This window comes from Paralichthys olivaceus, chromosome 4, assembly GCF_024713975.1.
Source record: "Paralichthys olivaceus isolate ysfri-2021 chromosome 4, ASM2471397v2, whole genome shotgun sequence".
Classification (NCBI taxonomy): domain Eukaryota; kingdom Metazoa; phylum Chordata; class Actinopteri; order Pleuronectiformes; family Paralichthyidae; genus Paralichthys; species Paralichthys olivaceus.
Window position 1 is genome coordinate 17,804,196 of NC_091096.1, and position 19,133 is coordinate 17,823,328.

Here is a 19,133-nt window from a genome sequence, read left to right on the forward strand (position 1 = left end):
CAGAAAGAATGAGTCATTTTTCATCTCCAAAATGATTAATGTTTTTGTTCTTCTCTGATTATCCAAATGTAATATCCCCCGTCTCGGTCACCTCTGATACACCCTTATCAGTCATCATGCGGAGCACAGACACAAATCACACATAGTCATAAAGAACCAGTAATCCTATGGGGGTTAAGCACTTAAAGGACCAATCCCCGGGGCCCTCTGTGACTCTTGTGTTGCAACACACTTCTGGCACGGTGATTGACAGCTCGGGAAACTGTTTTACAGTGCTGCTCTTGCAATGAGTAGCCCCCAGAGCGTAGGTAATAAGCAGTCTGGAGTGTTGACTAATACATTTAGCGACGACTCTCTGCAATCAAATGTGTTCCAGCTGTTTGAGTTCTGATGACAAATTCAGGTTTTCCCAGTTTGCTGAGCTTCCTTGAGAGACAAAAGGAGGATTTCCTCTGAAACAGACAGGCAGTGGCAGCACCAACAAATGGCCTGGTACTGTTATCAAATAGAAAGTCTGACTAAATATAAATATAATATAAATCATCTGCAGCCTGCATGGGTCAGTGCAGAAACGGAGAAGAAGAAGGCGACAACTGACACATTGTTGTCTACAGGATGTCTCCTGGGACATTGACAAAGATTCATAGACCAAAAGAAGAAAATAACTTTTTATCTGCATCATACTGTCATAGATTGTGACTTAGATGAAAGTGAAATATTCTTTTTAGCAAAAACCGCTCACATGCATGCATTTGAATAGCCTGTGACAGTTGCTATATGGTTCAGAAGCTGCCACCTGTTGTTTGACAGGCTTTAACTGTGCAGAGGTGCGCAGTGTGTGTGTGATTGTGTGTGAAAGTAAGTGACTGGGACATCGGGGGGGCTGTCCATCCTGCTGCACAATAAACAGTTTGTTTCCCAGGAGCACCCCTCATGTTCCTGTTGTTGGCTCCATCGCCGCTCACTGGGAAACGTCCTGGTCTCTATTGTCCGGGAGGTCGGGGGTCACAGGATGCTCCTAAAGGCCCAAAAGGGGAGGTAAGAGGTTGGATAGTGAGGGAAGATAAAGAGCCAACCCCCACCTCCTCCAACCACGCACCCCTTCAAAAACAAAACATTAAAATTGCTTCTTTTGCTCTGTCTCTTCTCACACCGTCTTTCGCTGGAAGGCCCAGTCGTTATCAAGAGTTTCAGGGAATCAGGACAATGCACAGACTGACTATTTCTTAAAGAACATCCTGATTGCCTTCAGTACATGTGTAGAGCTCTGTTCCTTGCATGCGTTCTTTGCATATCTTGAATGGAAGCTGCGGTCCGCAAGCTTTCCCATGCAAAATTGGGAAATTCAATCTAAGTGGCTAACAGAGGGTAAGGCACATAATTAAAAAAATACAAAATAAAAAAACGGCCAAGAAAGGAGTGGTTGTATTTTTCACCACACCAGTGTTATACTTGAACCACAGGAGCTGACAAACAGATACATGCATCTGACTGCCGTGACCTTTTTAAACAGGATAGCACATAAACAACCACATAAATACCGTTTTGGCGGCACAATTAAACATATCGCCCCAGAACAGCAGACGTTTATGATGGTTAAACAGAAACACCATGCTTTCATAATGGAAACTTGTTGCACCCCTCCTGAGGCTAATACGAACTGACAGCAGCGGCTGAGGTGTATATCAGTTTAAGTTCTTGTGTCTGAGTGAAACAGCATCCACGCAATATTTCCTGTGAAGATTATTCTGAAGGTTTTTGAGAAATAGTCTTATTTCTTTTATTACACTTGAACCAAGAGCTTTAAGGGCCTGCAGCCCATCCTTGTCTGTGCCTCAGCGTGCTAGAGGAATAGGATGAGTTGACATGCTATTCTCTAGACGTTCACAGGGACACTCGTTTATCATTTTTATGGAGCGAACTTAGCTGCAGATTTGAATAATATTCCAGATGTTTGTTGTTTTGCATGATTGTGATGAAAAGGCTTCATATTTGCATCTGTCGCCAAACTGATTTATATTAATTTCAGGCATGTGTTTGTCACATTTGATGCATAGTTCTAACTATTAACAGATAACATAAACATTTCTAATTTATTGCACACTCATACGTAAAAAAACTAAATTCTGACTGTAATTACAAGAGTTGAATAAGTATTGAAAACTTTTGAAAACAGTATAAAAGTACTCAAGTACACACTACAAGTAAAAGTCACACTACACACACACACATATAAGTGATGGAGTAGAAGTTCCAACAATATACTGTAACATAACATGGAAGAGCTCGATTAAAATCATCTGAATTTCCTTAGTTACATTCCGCCACTGCATAATTGCGTGTTTTCATTATTCTCAGGCTTGTTATTGTACGTGTGAAGACTTGTAGTGTCTCGCGTAAGATGAGCCGTTAATAGAGGTAATATGAGAGACAATAGGTGCAGCACATGGTCATACTCATTTTTCAACCACAGGCTTTTATGAATATAAAGCTCACAGTGTTAGTTACATGTTATGTATCCTCCTCGAGGCCTGACCCTCACGTCGTCCTGCCCCATCATATCAGGTTAGTAGCTACACTGGAGCAGGGACGTGACAGCTGGAAATGGTTTGAGGCTCTCTGGATAGTTTGTTTTCAGACCACGCTGCAGGGAATGGATGAGAGACACGTGTAGGTTAGCCTTTGGCTGATGCGCCTCGTGGTGATAAAATTGTTTCTGTGAATGATATCACTGTAAAAAAATCTGCACGGCTGCATACTTAGTTGGCTCTTAGTGTTCTCTGTGAGCATGACGAGCAGATCAGAGCTGTCCAGGTATTCCACTAATGTGTCATTGTCTGAGTTAATCAGACTCGTCTGTGTTTTGAGCACTTTGACCTGTTGGGGATTCATTTCCTGGCCCGTTGTGTTTCTAAGTCTGCAGTTGGGGTTCTGGCATAATTTGCGTTCTCACTTCCCAATCCTTCTCAGATGGTGGGGTGCTTTTCGTCGCTTTATGACCAAATAAATCTGGCTGGTGCCAAATGGGGGGAAAAAATGGGATTAAAATTCCCCCTTACGCTGTCTTGAGGAGCCCAGCTGCAATGCACTGTTTGTTTTCCACAGCGAGGTGCAGCTGCAGAGGCGAGCATTATGGAGAGGTGGGCCAAAGCAGAAAACAGAAATGACTTATTTTTATTGGCACGGACTCCCTATTCGCTGAGTGATAATTGTACAGTGGAATTAGAAGGTCTGGTTCAGATACTGTTAATGTGGTTGAACATGCTTTACTTGTAATATCTACAGTGAGGTTTACTTCACACACTGTTTTCTTACAGTGGCTCTTTTTCTCTCAGCTTAATTCTCACCACATAAATAGAGAAAATACTGACAATGATAATAACTTGCCTGGCGGAGAGGTGTTGTACACTCTGCAGAGCAACATGTGCAGCAGTTCAGTTATGCTGCAATTATTTGTGATGTATACAGCAGCTATTTTAACAGCCACAGATGAGTGGCCAGACATTCACACACACAAGGACTGAGCTGCAGACAGAGAGAGAGAGAGAAAGCTTTAGTTGCACCAAGGGATATCACAGGAAGAAATGTGGTGCAGCAGGTAAGACATGTCTGTGAGTAATATTATCCACTCAGGTAAATCTCTTTAAAATGCTATCCAATGTAAATGAGCAGCAAGTTCATGAATTCTAACTCTCTCTCATCTGAGTGCAATCACATATCTGCCTTGACCTCAGAGAAAGGTTCGCCAAAGAAGAGAGGGAGGTGTTTCTTTTTTTTCTCTTTTTTGCTCTTTTCTCAATTATCCATCCTGTCTCCTGTCATTTCCCTCAAAATGCTTTCTATCCTCCACAATCATCTCAATTTTCACTTCTTAGAGTTTTAGATGTGTCTGATCAGCGTGACTCTGGTCCTGCCCGGCACATCAATTTACTAACAGCAAAACATGGCGCCTATTTCACCCCCTGCACTAATGACAGCATTCAAAGAACCAGGAAAATGCATCTGTACTTTCCACACAGTGTACTGACTCTCTTTCACTTGTAAAAAATGAATCCTGAATTACCACTCACCCTTACAGAAGATACAGTCTAATTGATATCTATCACATAAATAGAATTCAAATCAACTCTGATGCAGTTGTCGGACATGTTGGCTCATTCTCCTCATCACCAGTGGGGGGGAAAATCCAGTAAAATTGTATGGACATTGATAGACACTCAAAAGAGCAACATGACTGTAAAATAAACCTATGAAACACTATACATACTGTTCTTCTCCACGGCAACCCCTTGCCTCCTGTGGCTGTGCACACACCCCGCCAGCTGTACACGTTCAAGTATGAGGCAATCACCAGCAGAGGGTTGTGCAGTAATTCTATGGAGGAGAATTTTACAGACCAACACATAAAGATGATGGTTTTCAGACCGTGTGCATTATTCTTACAGATTACGTTCTGCATACTCTCATCGTATAACTAGAGACAGAAAAAAGAACTACAACGGGAACTAATAATAAGTAATCCATGTGAAAAACAAAAGTCCTCGTGGACTGGGAATAACTTTATCTTCTCTTGTGGATACACGCCGACAAAAACCAGCAAGGACGCTAAAAATATGCAAAAGACTTGTGGTGCAGTTTCCCAAGGCCAGAGAAGGGAAATAGACTGACAGTTTCTCCCTGACCCCTTTACTGCCCCCCTGTAACCTCCTAACAACCCCCACGGGGGATCCTGTCTCTATGTGTAAAACAGACAGTCAGAAAGCATCCTGGAAACTCTAGAGCCACAAAAACAAGAGGGCGTGAGGAAGTCCAATAAGCTTGTATGTAGAGGGCTCAGTCGGGAGATAATCTCGAGGCCACACAGACCAGGCGCCAAGCCTATAGAGCCTAAAAGCTCTATGGCGCAGCCGAGCAGCGTGATCATTGTTGTCTTTGGAAAGTAAGCAGATTCAGTGAGGCCAGTGGTGTGAAAGCCACCTCTCTTCTTGAGTGTCTGCTGCAGACCCTGTTGTTGACATACAGGGCAGGTGCAGCTGCTCTCTACAACTGCATCAAGTAGAAGCCCCTTGACACACTCACACAAACACACACACAGACTTGGAGCAAGAGCTTGGATGTCACAAGACAGGGTTATATGGACAAAAGACAAATCTACCATTTTCTTTAATATCTCAGCAACAATCAGCGAGGCACTGCTGAGTTAACACAGGGCCCACAGAAATGAAAACAATGGCTGGATTCTTCTGGCTTGAAGATGGCTATGGGAAATGGCAGGGATGCCAGGGCTGATAAGTGACTGAGGGGCTCAAGTTACTTCCAGCTGTCTGCAGCCGTGCATGCCTCAGCGGAACGTACGGTTCACGCATAATGCAAACCATTTCATTTGCGTAATGCTCATAAAACAAACCCCCCAAAAAATGTGCGGACATATTAAATAAAGTCAACAGCCTCTCACTTGGGCAGGGTTTACATCACAGAAAAGAATCTCCAGTCCTTGGAGGAGCGGCGCATTGCGTCCTCAGCTGAGAAAACACAGACAGTTGAAGATTGTGACCTTGTGAGCATTAATGTTAACTGGATCAATAAAACCAGGCAACAGCAGAACGCCTGGATGCAGCATCTGGAAAAAGTCTGAGTGATGCTTTGGGGACAGGAGTCAGCTACAGAGCCATACATAGTAAATGGTGTCCATGAGGACCTGTTGGCATTGTTAGCTGTGCTTCTTTTTTCCCTTCAACCATAAAACACAGACTTCCATATAGACAGAGAAATAAAAAATATATTAGTCTTCTTGTAATTAAAATTACGAGACGTTAAAGTTAATATAAAATTGAGCCTGTAAAAGATTAACAGTTTTTAATACAGACAGTGTTTTTGTGCTGGACTACACTGAACACTAGTGCCACATTGCATTAGCATCACCTCAATACCAGTGAGGGCCCCTTCTTGTCCATTTGGAAAATATAAGTACATTTTCAGGCTGCACTCCAAAGGGAGAGTGCTTTTGGTAGGCTTTGAAGTTCACAGAAATAATGCTCCTTAAAAGCATCCTCTGTGATACAGAAAAACATGGACATGTATTTCAGTCAAGAGGCCTGAGTGAGTACTTCTTAACAAGGATGTAAATCTGCACTGGAAGACTTGGACGTGTTTGATGTCTTTTAAGTCTCATAATGTTTTATTCTTTGCACAAGCAGCATTGATTAGCTTTATGGAGTAATATTCAATCATTCCACAGAACCATGTCAAGGCAGACTATAAATTCATTTTTGTCACAATTTTAATTTGATCATTTCATTAAAGAAATTTTATGATTTCTTTTCTTCCTGCAGGCGAATACTTTCTTGTCTCAAAACCTGCAGGTCCCTTCCAGAAAAAGGATACGACAAACGCAACAGAACACCAGAGAGAAGGAGAAAGGCAGGAATAAAACTTTGTAACCGTCTTTTATTTTCCCTTCTCTGCACAGTTTAGTGTTTCAGTTACACCCTTTAGGCAGTAAAAACTGTCATCTAATCATATCCTCACACAGTCTTAAATGCCACATACGCCCATACCAGGCTGGAAAGGGGACCTTTCTGCGGATTAAAACGGATATGAGGTTATTTTTGTGAGATCCACGATTGCGTGCGGCACTCCCATCCATACTTAGTGTGATGACTGAGGAGTTGAGGTAATATAGCAGAGTGGTGATGCAAACAAGTCGTGTGGGCTCGTCATCCGCACTGCATCCTGCCATACGGGGACAAATGTTTTGTTTTGATCTTTTGAATCTGTTGATCCTTCTGTGATGTCAGGGAGAAAGTTGACAGATGGGGAAATGCATCTTGGGAAGTTTTAGAAAAATTTAGATATCGTGGATCAATGAAAGCAGAGATAGGATCATATATTTTTTCTATTTAAAAAGTCCACTCACATTCAATAAATCTGCACCAAATTTCACACACTCAGATATCAGTTCCCTAAATATGCCAGATTAAAAAAAAAAAAAGAATACACTTTATTTGTAGCACCTTTCATGAAATGCAGGTCAAAGTTAATAAAAATAAATCATGTTAATAAAAGTAAGACATGTTTATAAAAATGTAATCATATAAAAGAACAGATTTTAAGTATTATAAGAACATGTTAACATGACATTTAAAAGAAAAGGAAATACAAATTGAAAATAAAATAAGAAAAGAAAGCAAACAATAGTTATAGTTTTAGGTTTTTCTTTAAAAAATGCTTACTGACCTAGCTTCTCTGAAATATAGCGGCAGTCTGTTCCACAGATTTGGAGCATATAAAGCTGCATTGAGATTTTAATCAAGATCCATGAGTGGAAATAAGTGAAAAGTTTGAAAAAACGCCTCATTTTGCAATGTTAGAAAAAGTGAAAAAACATTCCTAGATGCGGACCCCAACCCATATTTAATGGATTGTTCCCTGACCTATATCACAACCTCTCAGCAGATTTTCATGGATATCAATTTAGTTGGTTTTGTATAATTTTGTTCAGAAACAAACAACACAAACCAACAAAGAAATGGAAGTAGGAAACAACATAACGTCCTTGGTGGAGACAACGAAGCACTTTATGTGAATAGGGGCATCACGAATGTCGAGAAAGAGACCACATCTGTGACAATTCATCCAGATTTGTTTTAACCAATTTCTTTTTGCTCCATCTTCCAAAATGCGAGACACGAAAAAACCAAATGGAGACGTTGTGGAGGGCCCTCTGGATTAATAAAGGAGCATGATCAGGGTACGCTTCAAAGACAATCAAGTGATACCTAAATCTCCTGAAGTGAGATAGATGGAAGCAGCAGTAGCACATTGTGTGATCTGACATGTCCTCCATACACTTTAACAAGTATTATTAGAGAGCCTGACAGGGAAGGTTTGGCCTGGCAAGAAATGTTGGAAGCACTGCAGCAGATCAGAGGCAAGATGAGGGAACTGCTTTAACACCTCGGAAACAGTGGGGCGAGGAACGTGATGAGGAGATGGGAATTACTGCTGAATTAAGCACCACTTTGATTGGAAACTGATTGACCGATGGTTGGCAAAACATGAAAGGATGACCTTGAATTCTCCAAAGCGAGTATGGATTGGCACGCAGCATCTCTCTCTCTCTCTCTCCTGCTTTCTTTCCTCAACTCTCGCTTCCCATCAAACACACACATGCACACATGCACACACACTCACGCACCCTGACAGGAACACACACCGCATGCAGAGACACACACATGTGTATTGACACACAGTAGTGCTCCATCTCTGCGTTTTTTTCCCCCCCTTATAGTGAGAGGGGGAAAATGAACACACAGGCACGTACGACAAGCCAGAGTTGAGAGAGCAACTTCAAAGTAAAGCAGATGCAGGGACAGCATCCTCTGAATAAATTTTCTGGCCACCAGTCGATCTGCCCCCGGGCTAAGATTGTGGCTGTTCGCATCTCTCCTGACCCCTCATCAACTCCCAGTTACAACCAATCCTGCTCTAACAAGGCAGTCATGGGGAGTATAGGGATACCAGCGGTACTGTAAATATAAATTTAGATATATTTTTCTCTTTCACATGTTGCAGGTGTTCAGAAATTAATTTTCAACTTACATTTGATTTTGACATTTTCCAGAAAAAAGCCAGTGTGCTGCTGGTTTGATGAATAAAACATTGTAAATAATAATAATAATATCTTTATTGATGGAGCACCTTTCCAACACAGTTACAAGGCGCTTGACAAGTTCTATAATTTGAATGAATGGCAAATAATAGGAAATAGTTAAGAAACAATAAGAAATAATTAAAAGCCATTAGAAGCAAATAAAAACAAAACATTACAAAACAATTAAAATAGCTCTGTAACAAACATAAAACAGGCTACTTCAGTTATATTAAATCTAGCAGTCAACAAGATAATTACACTGTCCAATCAGAACTAAGAGGGACCATTTCATGTGTTTTATAACAACCCCAGCAACATTTTTTTTAACAATATCCATCTTCTTTTTGCCCTTCTGTCTCATTTTACAATAAAACTCCTCAGGGACAGTTTTATTTTATCATTCTATTTATCACACAGGTGTTATATCTCCCTGTGCTTTTACAGCTTACTGCGAACAAGCCTCCCTCTGCATGCCCGTGGCGCTTCATGGCACGCTGCAGAAAGTTAGGCATGTGTGAGAAACGTCAGTGCTTAGGACATGTTTCCCTTCAGAAACTGCTTATGCATGTCATTATTATTTTTCCCGTGTTGACTTGTTTTAATATTTGATTTCTGTATTAATCTTTTATAAGGCTGTGCTTTGTGAGCACAGAATGATTGTAATTGCACCTGCTGGGACATGCAGAGTCTATTACATGTCTGACATGTGATACATTATGCTGAAAATCTGTATTTTCATGGGTTTTTTGTTATTTAATTTAGGGTGTGGAAAATATGTTGGAGTTCGGAAGTGAAGCGAAGGGTTGCATCATAAATGTGGATGAACAAAACAAACAAACTAGTCCGTGCATCTTTTGGAGGATACATTCTCTGTATAGAGTAGCCTAGAAAAACAATGATGTGCAGCCCTGAGGGCAAATATTCACCTGTGTGTGCATGTGCCTGTGTGTGCATGTGTGTGTGCATGTGTATGTGTGTGTGTGTGTGTGTGTGTGTGTGTGTGTGTATGTGTGTCTGTGTGTGTGTGTGTGTATGCAAGTGCAAACAAGTATTTTTCTGTTTATAACAAAACCACCATTTTAACTACCCTGCATGCACTTCATAGAAAATGCAGTATGCAACAACAGTATGTATTTCTTTAAAAAGAATTTAAATACACACAATGTTGCGCACACACACACAAACACCTTGGAGGAGAAGGGATCTAATGAGGCCCTTGGGGACACTGCCGAATTGTCAGTCAACCCTCTGCTTGCTGACATGCAGTCGACAGCATCAGTGACTTCTTTTCTCGAGCCTGTCGACTTGCATCAGAAGTTAAGAGAAGTCTGAGGTCCGGTGGATTTGGACTTAGAGAGACGAAGACAGGGTGAGGAAAGTAACTTTTCCAAAAGAATAAAAACTTATCAGCAAACTTATGTGTGGTACACCTTGGACAACTTTGAAAGATTTCTTTCAATACATTTGAAAACTTGCAGTGATTCACATGTATGTGCAGGTCACTCCACAGAGAGAGAGAGAAAAAAGAAAGTCGCAACCACTTCCCTTGTTCATCCAAGGCTGCTTGCAAAATCAGGCCTTCAATCCTGTTCCTCATATCAACAATAGGGCCAGAGTGAGTGAGAGAGAGAGAGAGAGAGAGAGAGAAACTGCAACAGGCTTGTCCTGGGTGTTCAGGGGCGTGTTGCCTCACTCTCTGTCATGCCTATAGTTGTGCCATAATAGGCCATGCTTATCCCAGGTGTTATTGAGCTTTATCTTTCTCAGCGTATTGTTTCACGACATGCAGACATGCAATTTACATGGCAGTGTGTAATTAGGACTTTCTCACTGGCCTGTCATTTTCACACAGACAGAGGCAGTGTGGTCTCTGCGGCGCTCGACTTGACAACACTAGAGATATTGGGCTGCTCTCACCACATGATCCACTTTTATCTCAATTTTACATATATTTAAAACATAATTAGGGACACACATCATTCATGCATATTCTCATGTGTTGAAATCAACAGACATTGATGGATTTGATCAGTGGCGTAGCCGGGATTTCTCTGAAGCAGGGGCCATAAAGGGGCCACAATTTACACAGAAGGGGCAATCAAGCTCCTATTCCTCTGGTCAAAAAACCCACAAACACCCACTTACATCTGGCTTTTGTCTTCAATGGGGATTGATTCAATCGGGATTCACTCCAGGCGTCAAATGACTCTGCATTAAACAAATGTTTTTTACCGCCTCTGCCTCCGATCAGCAGTGAGGGAAACGAGACACCTGGCTGAATGCGCTAATTTGACAAAACAGCGACGAGATAGTGGCTCAGCGTTTGTGACGACGAACAGACGCACCAGGGGAAAAAACAGAGGCAAAGTCCTCTACTGTCAATGAGGAAAGAGTTCATTGCTTATTTTAGTAGGTTGAAAAAAATGCATACCCACTACTATTTGGTATAAAAGAGGTAGGCCTATTACAACATCCATGCACAATTGGTTTCTGGATTAGGAGCTTTATAAAACCTACACATCTTTGGATAGGTTTTGACAATTATTCCCTGTTGAAGCACATTTTGTATTTTTAAAAAGCTTAGAAAATAAAAATTCTGAAAGAATTAATTCTTAGAATTAGCATTTTATTTGGAGTAAAAAAAGATTACTCACAAAACAAGGGAACTTCAGGGGGCCAATCAGAGTTCAACTGGGGCCAGGGCCCCCCTGGTGCTACCCATGGAACCGCCCCTGGATTAAATTATTTTTGATTAACATAAAATGTATAAGAATAAAATATTTATAAACACTGCTATTACTTTTATTATTAGTAGAAGTGTTGTTATTATTATAATTATTGTAGTAGTAGTTGTTGATGTCAATAATTATAATAATTGCAGTGAAAGGATAATAGGGACAACATGTTGTGTAGGAACAGCCTGCCTCGTGCGCGGGGGTTTGAGGGTTAAGACTGTGGCTGATCTCCGCGGTGGTGAATGAAGTGTCGGTTTTCAGCGCTAACTCCTCCTCCTGTTCGGACGGGCTGCGCTTTTTCTTCCACTTGAACAACCAAGTAGTTTTTCAGGGCGCATTCCCCGGCAGCGATGTGGAGGCAGAGGGCGACCACGTTCAGCTGAAACATTTCATACTTACCGTTCGCATCGGCTTTTGTTTTCCAGTTTGTTCCTCATTTGATCTCGTGTACGAGCTTGTTGCTGAAAAGAAAACTTGTGGGGAGAAAACAAGCGCGAGAGAAGTGAAGACGACTGAGCTGCAGCCTGGCCGTTTTTTTTCCTTCTTTCTGTTTTCTACTCGAGCCATTGTTTGGATACGAGGAGATGAAATCGGACGTGTTTCTTCTTCCTTGAGCAGTCGCTTGGACTTGAGTTGTATTTTTGTGGTCTCTTGGATCTGTAAAGGGAGACAGAAAGTCCCCCCCCCCCCCATTCCTTAGCAGCAGCAGCAACAAACACGGGGGCCACAAGTTGTCCACAAGCTGCGGAGGAGGCGAAACTTTGCCAAGTTTGCGCTGCGCATCCGGCCACCGACGCCATAATTATCCATCGATATTTTTCCTATCAGCGGCCCTGTCGCAACTTTAAACTGTGGATTATTGTTGTCGCAAGGCTCGCCATGGACCACGGAGCCGCGTTCAGGGGATGAAAAAGGAGTTTTGAAACATGAACAGCTCCTTGTAGTTTTGGTGTGACTCGCTCCGGTGGCACGTTTGGACTACACTCATCTGAGAATATATCTATATATATATATAGAAAGAAGTGAATAGCTGCTGTGCCTTTCTGTTTCCTCCTGTGTGATCCTTCATCCACTGGTGTGCCAAAATGCCACAGCTGAACGGAGGCGGTGGGGACGACCTGGGGGCCAACGACGAGATGATATCGTTTAAAGACGAAGGGGAGCAGGAGGAGAAGATCTCCGAGAATGTGTCCGCGGAGAGGGATTTGGATGATGTGAAGTCCTCCCTGGTGAACGAGTCGGAAAACAACAGCAGCTCGTCAGACTCAGAGGTAAGAAGACCCCCTGCAACAGCATGCACAATGTTCTCCTACCCTCCATCGCAGGAGTGTGATTTTAATGCCGCTGCAAAGTTTCAATATAGTTTTTCTTCCCCTTCTCCCGCGTGTGTTTTCTCCTTGTCAGCAAGCAGAGAGGCGCCCCCGAACCAGAGTGGACTCAGACAGTTATGAGAAAACAAGAGACTACTTCAGTGAAGGTAAAAACAAGTAAAAACACCCTCAGTACTTTCTGTGCTGTAGCTGGTGATTGTGACTTTTAGTGCCTGCATTAACCATGACTCTCCTTCTTTTTTTTACCCCTGCAGCACTGAGGAGGCAGCAAGATGGAGGCTTTTTTAAGAGTCCTCACTATCCTGGCTACCCGTTCCTCATGATCCAAGACATCACTAACCCCTATCTATCCAACGGCTCACTGTCCCCCAGTGCCAGAACAGTAAGTGTGGCTGTGGATGTTTCTTTATCCTCTTTATATTGCACTCAGTGAGACAGGAGAAAAAAAGTTTGGCCGTGCGTAAAAGTTCCTTGCGCACTGACACACCGCCATATTCCCTCGGAGTGGCCTCTCAAGGAGTACTAACTACTTCTTTGTTCTTTTTTTGAGGGGGGATATAAATTTCTCTCTGCCACCCACTCCTCCACCAGGGCCTGAATTTGACAACCTCTCATTCGGCTCAAAGTTCACACACATCAGTCATTCCAAAAGGATTAATGGCAATTTCTCACTGAAAACACCCTGCACTGCTCACACTGGATCTTATAATTATAGGCATTATTGTGACCTCGCCTTGCTAAAGCTCATTTTATCTCATGTGCTGACAGTTATTTTGCTGGTGTTTTTGTGAAATGTCCTTTAGGGGTGCAAGGTATTGTTTTCAAGTTTCCCACTGGGATCACTTACCTAAAGCAGGTGGATTTCTTTAGTTTGCAGCTTGGTGTATTTTAGTGCACACAATTTCTGAAGAAAATTAAAAACAAGACAGTCATATCCTACAGTAACATCAATTTAATACTTGCCTTGACACATATGGGAGGCATTTCACCACATGATGAATGACAATGTAATGATAAGGCTGACATTTCTAAGTTAGTGTTGTTGATGCACAACTTGCATGGCTGGATGACCCCAGTTCATTTTGTTGTGAAAGGCCTCAGATACCAACCACTTGCATGTTTGTTTTTGCTGCTGCTGCCGCTGTGCAGTAGGTTTTCTCCAGTGAAAAGTGTTAACTGGTTATAAATATCATGTTGAACATGGCTAGCAGCTAGTGAAGAGCCCTGGAGTGACAATAATTTCACACCAGTTAGCAATGATGCAAACATCCACAATGAAGTCACACACAAAAAAAGTTCATGGGAAAATCATCCCATACTACGGTCAAAGAACATGACATGGAAGTGACGACAGATTCTGAGAAGAAGAAAACACACACCACACTTTTTTAAACAATTTAACCCAACGCTGCTTGGAAGCGTAGCCCATTCAGTACAGTTTAAATGGGACTGCGCAAACTTCCTTAAAATAATCCCTGCTGGAGAGCGGAACTCCTCCGAGCTCGTCCATCCCCCAATGCATGCCCCCCTGAAAAAACAAACAAAAAAAGTACTTTCGTTAAGGCCTGGGAGGCATCTGACTGAAAAGACCACCCCCTCCTATTTTTTCTGTCTCCTTTTCAGTGTTCCAGGCCCACTCCCCTCTCCTCCTTGTATCTTCCATTCAATTAGAAAGGCGTTAGTTGACCATTGTTATTCTGAGCAGGCTTGATGGCTTCATTGGAGGTCTCCATTGGAGCTCATTAACTAAATGGCCATTCTGCTCACACTAGGTCATACATACCACCATTGCATGGTCTACCTCCATGCTTTTGACCCCCAAAGTTATTTTTTAGGAATAATGTTTTTTTCTCCTCATTTTATTTTCTATATTTTTTTATTTCTTTAAAACTTTGGTTGACACAATAGGTATAATAGAGAAAAAAATCATAATAGTTGGACTATAAAGTTACTAACAAACTAAACGAATAGTCTGATATTAAGTTTGTCTTGAGTGGATTTTTATCAGTCTATTACCTTGTCCCTGCTTTATTTTGACTTGTATCAGTCGTATAAAAACGCTTTTGTTACCTTGTGTTTCTTGACCAGCAAAACAAAAGCTGAAAATCAAAACGGCTTTTCTGGTTCCTCGTGACAAAGTAGCAAATAATTGGAGAGGATTTAAAATTTGAAGGTATAATCCTCCATGTTATGGAAGAAGAAATGAGGTCAATGGGACAGAGTGAGCTGGCTATGTCAATCATCGCCGTGGCAGAAAACAAGCAGGCAGACAATGGCTGGCATACTTAGCAGATGTCTGAAGGTCCCTACATCGCCCTGTGCTCACGGCTTAGTGTGAATGCAGTGCATTTGATTGATGAGAGGATTGTTTCAGTGCCTGTTTAGGCTCAAAGTCAGGGGTTTGGTTTGTTTACACCTGTGGATAAAGTTGAATACAGTCAGATATACTGGATGCTTTTTACAAGTGGCTTGCACCCACGTCAGGGCAATGACTTAGTTTCACTAATGAGCTCTGCAGTTGATCATGCAGTATTGTTCTGTTGGATATATATGCTGATGGGCTTGTGAGATAAACTTGCCCACAGGGTGAACTAATTAGTGTTGCCACCTCTCTTGCTCTTACAATACAATTTATTTATCTTGGAAAGCTTCATTGTTACTTTTGGATTTGCTGGTGCGGTGTGGTTTGAGGTTGTACTTGTGCTGCACAAGAGAGTTTATTCCAAATGACAAATGTTTTGACGATTAAATGGAAATTTAAATTTCGGCTTGTCTAAACATAATATAATACCGACAGAAAGTTGTGCAAAATGTAATCAGGATCACAGCATGTCTGCAGAGACATATTAGTTTGCCAAATGTGGCTAACGTTAGCAGTTCTAGCACCAGTAGCCCTCTAACTTTTAGGCAAACATCAACATACTATTTAATTAGACACAGTCTACACACCACCGCATTTTCATTGTCTAGATAAAAAAATACTTTGCTGATGTTATGAGATGTAGTTTTTTTCAGTTTCCAACATGCTAGTTGTTAATATTCCGATTTGCACGGGTAGAGGCAGGATTTCCATCTAGTGTGTGAGTTAGTGTTTTACGTTAATGAAATTTCAATAATAACATAAAACGGCCAGTATTAGTACCGATCAGACAAATTAGCGAGTGTAGGAACAGTCAATCATTTAGCCAACAGAACGTGTGCATTCCTACTTGAGGCACATTCAAATAATGTCTCTCAAACACATTATGCGAGGCTAGTCAACAGAGATAGATGTATAGATATTTTATATATTTTTTTCTTTATTAATCCTGTGGGAACTGTTTCATACTGTAGCTGTGAGCCCAGGTTAGATGACTAACTATTATTTGGTAATTGTAGATAGAACAGTGTGTGCTTAGTGTGTATTTTTACATTTCCTGCATGTATCTGTTTACAACTCCCCCTTCTGGTCTGAGAACGTAGTAGAGTTGCGTAATGTTAAAGCTATGAAGAACAGTATAATGCTCACATACATACCAGTATTTAAAAGAACACCCTGTTAAATAATAGATACAAGATGTTGCACAAGAGTCGCTGTGCAGCAAATTTCACTCCACATTGTGCTACATGAAGGATTTGAGGCCTGAACTTTTAAATTTGGATGTGGCAACCCTATCATGAGCAATGAGAGACAGGCCTACATGGGATCAGCTCAGAGTTCCCCTGGGGGCCAAGCATAACTGATTTAAAGCCTGCTCGGAGCTGACATTCCGCTGTAATCCACCGAGAGCTGAGGAGGAGGTTTTATGTTTGCAGAGATGTTCCACCAGACTTCTGCCTGCCATGGTCTGCGGAGCCAAAATAGTTTTTTCCCTCTACGAAGTCAACTCGACAAATCCAGCTCATTGTTTGTCGATTCATTGATGTGATTATCGCCACATTGTTCCCGTAGCGACCAACCAGTGCCAGATTTAACTACGCTTGACACCATCTCTTGTCAGCTTCACCAGCACTCAGAGATAATTCTGCTAGTACATCATCATCGTCACTAAAGAGTGAAATGCCTCTTGTGTGTGAGAGGTGGCGAGTGAGTGAGAGCGAGGTTAGCCACTCAAATATATCTTCATCAAATGCTGCAGTGGGACACTTCATCTCTCGGGCATGATTGTTGAATAAAAAAATAGTTGGAGACTGAAATATGAATGGCAAGGCTGTATTAGTCTGAACATGTCAGGGGCTATGTTTGCATGCCTCTCCGACTTCTTTTTTTTTTTTTTGCCTTCCCATTCTTTCTGCTGCTTTTGGTGCTTAAAAATGTGCAGACAAAGAAAAGTCAACACAGACATTGTCCCGCTGAATAAAAGGGCCTCTCCCTGCATAAGCAAAGCCTGTTTGTGTTGAGGTGTCTTTTCATCAGGTGGCTCACTTGGAATTTCGCCCACCTTGCTGCGGGTGTGTGTGTGAATGTGCACACATGCATCCATGCGTGCTGCACGTTTGTGTGTGTGTAAAGTCTGTGAGTGTGGGGGGGCGGGTGGGCATTCAGGTGAGGCTATGTGGATACTCTTGCAACAGAGGGAACAGTGTGCCGGACTGGGCTCACATTCAGACAACCCTCAGTGTTGTAGCCCTGAATGTTAGCGCACAAATATTTTTGCAACCAAGCGCTGTGTCAACAGAGCGAACATTTTTGACAGGGTTTATAGTTTTTGAAAGATTTTTTTCTTCAAAGTTAAACACATCTACATCATTTCAGCGGCCCTGTTCAATTAGGAACAGATCGCCAGCGACCGCAGAAATGCCATCGCTGGCTAAGAGCTCTTGCAGGGAGTGATTCAGTTTGATAATGAACTCTTTGCTTGTGCTCGAGAAAATTGAATTGAAAATCGCAAAAAAGTTTGGAAATATTAAACTAATGTCGATTTTGTTTGCGAGAGATGAGAAGATGTTTTGGATATAATTGACATTTTAAAAATGGAGCATTTTGATTGATTACCCTTCAACCTTTTACGCATTTGAACAACTGTATATCTCAGCAACCTTAATAGTACACAGGGGTTATCAAGGTCACATGTAATTAGTGTAACACAAAGTAGTGGGTTGTGGGGATTTTATTGCCATAACATGTTTCTAATGTTCCACTTTACACATAAATCACTGGCGACGCAACAAACCACTTAAACTCTGCAGCTTCATGCAGAATCTTTCCTGTGGAGTTTTACAAGCAGTTTGCATTTTGTGCTCATGCTCACTTCATAACAGCACTCATGTAGAACTATGTGAAATGGTGTCAGTCCTGGTCTGTTTCCTTCCCTGTTTGGTCTCGGTGGAAAGTGCGAGCTGGCGTCAATTCCTCCTGCTACCCCATAGCCCGCTCGCTACCTAAACCCACCCGCCCACCCTTCCGCCTGACATTAGAAATTCTGTTTATAGCGCTCTCTGGCTCTCGAGCGCGGGGCCCGTCAGGAGCATCTCAGCACCCTTTGAGGAATGGATAACCAACATCTCCCCTCTCCAGCCGCAGACTCCCCATGTTCAGTGACATCAATGAATCCCTTTGATGTGCCAAGATGAATATGTGTGCAAATGTGTTTTTATCAATTTATGTGTTTTTCTCATTTGCTATGTTTGGCCAGAGCTGCTGCATAGTTCGGTACGTTGCTTCTCCTCGCGAAAAATTTTGGGGCAAACTTGTGTTTGAGTTGAGAGACATTTGGCCAGAGGTGAACACGTCTAACACACCCGAGCTGACACCGAGATTTCCTCTTTTCTTTACAGCGTTGTGAGTGTTTAAAGATGTCGACTGTGTCTGTTCAATATATGAACAAACAAACTCCTGTTGCAGACTTGGATATAAAAGCAAAAACAAAATGTCTACCTATTTGCTGAGTAAACTGCAGGTCACGTCCTCACATATTCAGTGGTGCATAGTTTCTGCAGGGTTGAGCTGGTACAAGACTCAATGGCCGAGGAGTTGAGGTTGAAGAAATTGAAATTCAAACCTCACTGTCTCCATGCAGATAATAATTATCAGGAAAAGTGACAGAAAAGCTTTGACACATGTTGGATGATGGAGGTGGAGACGTGTATCACGTGTCATGTGAATACCATGTTATCGTTGTCTGTTTAATGGCATTAACATGGAGTCTCTGTGTGGGGGATGGGATCCTAGGTTTGTCAAGAGTCCGCCTCTGTAACCACAGTCCTGAAATTATCCCTTAAAAACAAACAGGAGATCTTTGCCATTTGTATTCTCTTATCTGTGTCATGTAATAAGCTAGTTAGTCAAACTAAATAAGTGAGTGGAATGAATTGGTTATTTTCCAGGGGTGGGGAGAGCAATAGAAAATTGTAATCAAGTAGATTACTTAAACTCTGTTTTGATTCAAGTAGAATCAAAATTACATATAACTCAGAAAAAATATAAAAGTAAGT

The 19,133-nt window shown here is 41.8% G+C and overlaps 1 protein-coding gene across 2 annotated transcripts in view; it reads left to right on the forward strand.

Annotated features, from left to right (window-relative positions):
• Positions 1–11,681: 11,681 nt before the first annotated feature.
• Positions 11,682–19,133, forward strand: part of tcf7l1b (transcription factor 7 like 1b) — a 33,179-nt gene continuing 25,727 nt past the window's right edge. For both annotated transcript variants that reach the window (XM_020094044.2, XM_020094045.2), the window contains exons 1-3: positions 11,682–12,659; positions 12,793–12,865; positions 12,974–13,101. In XM_020094044.2, the coding sequence (XP_019949603.1) occupies positions 12,474–12,659; positions 12,793–12,865; positions 12,974–13,101 (387 nt within the window). In that variant the 5' untranslated portion in view covers positions 11,682–12,473. The remainder of the gene's footprint in view (positions 12,660–12,792; positions 12,866–12,973; positions 13,102–19,133) is intronic.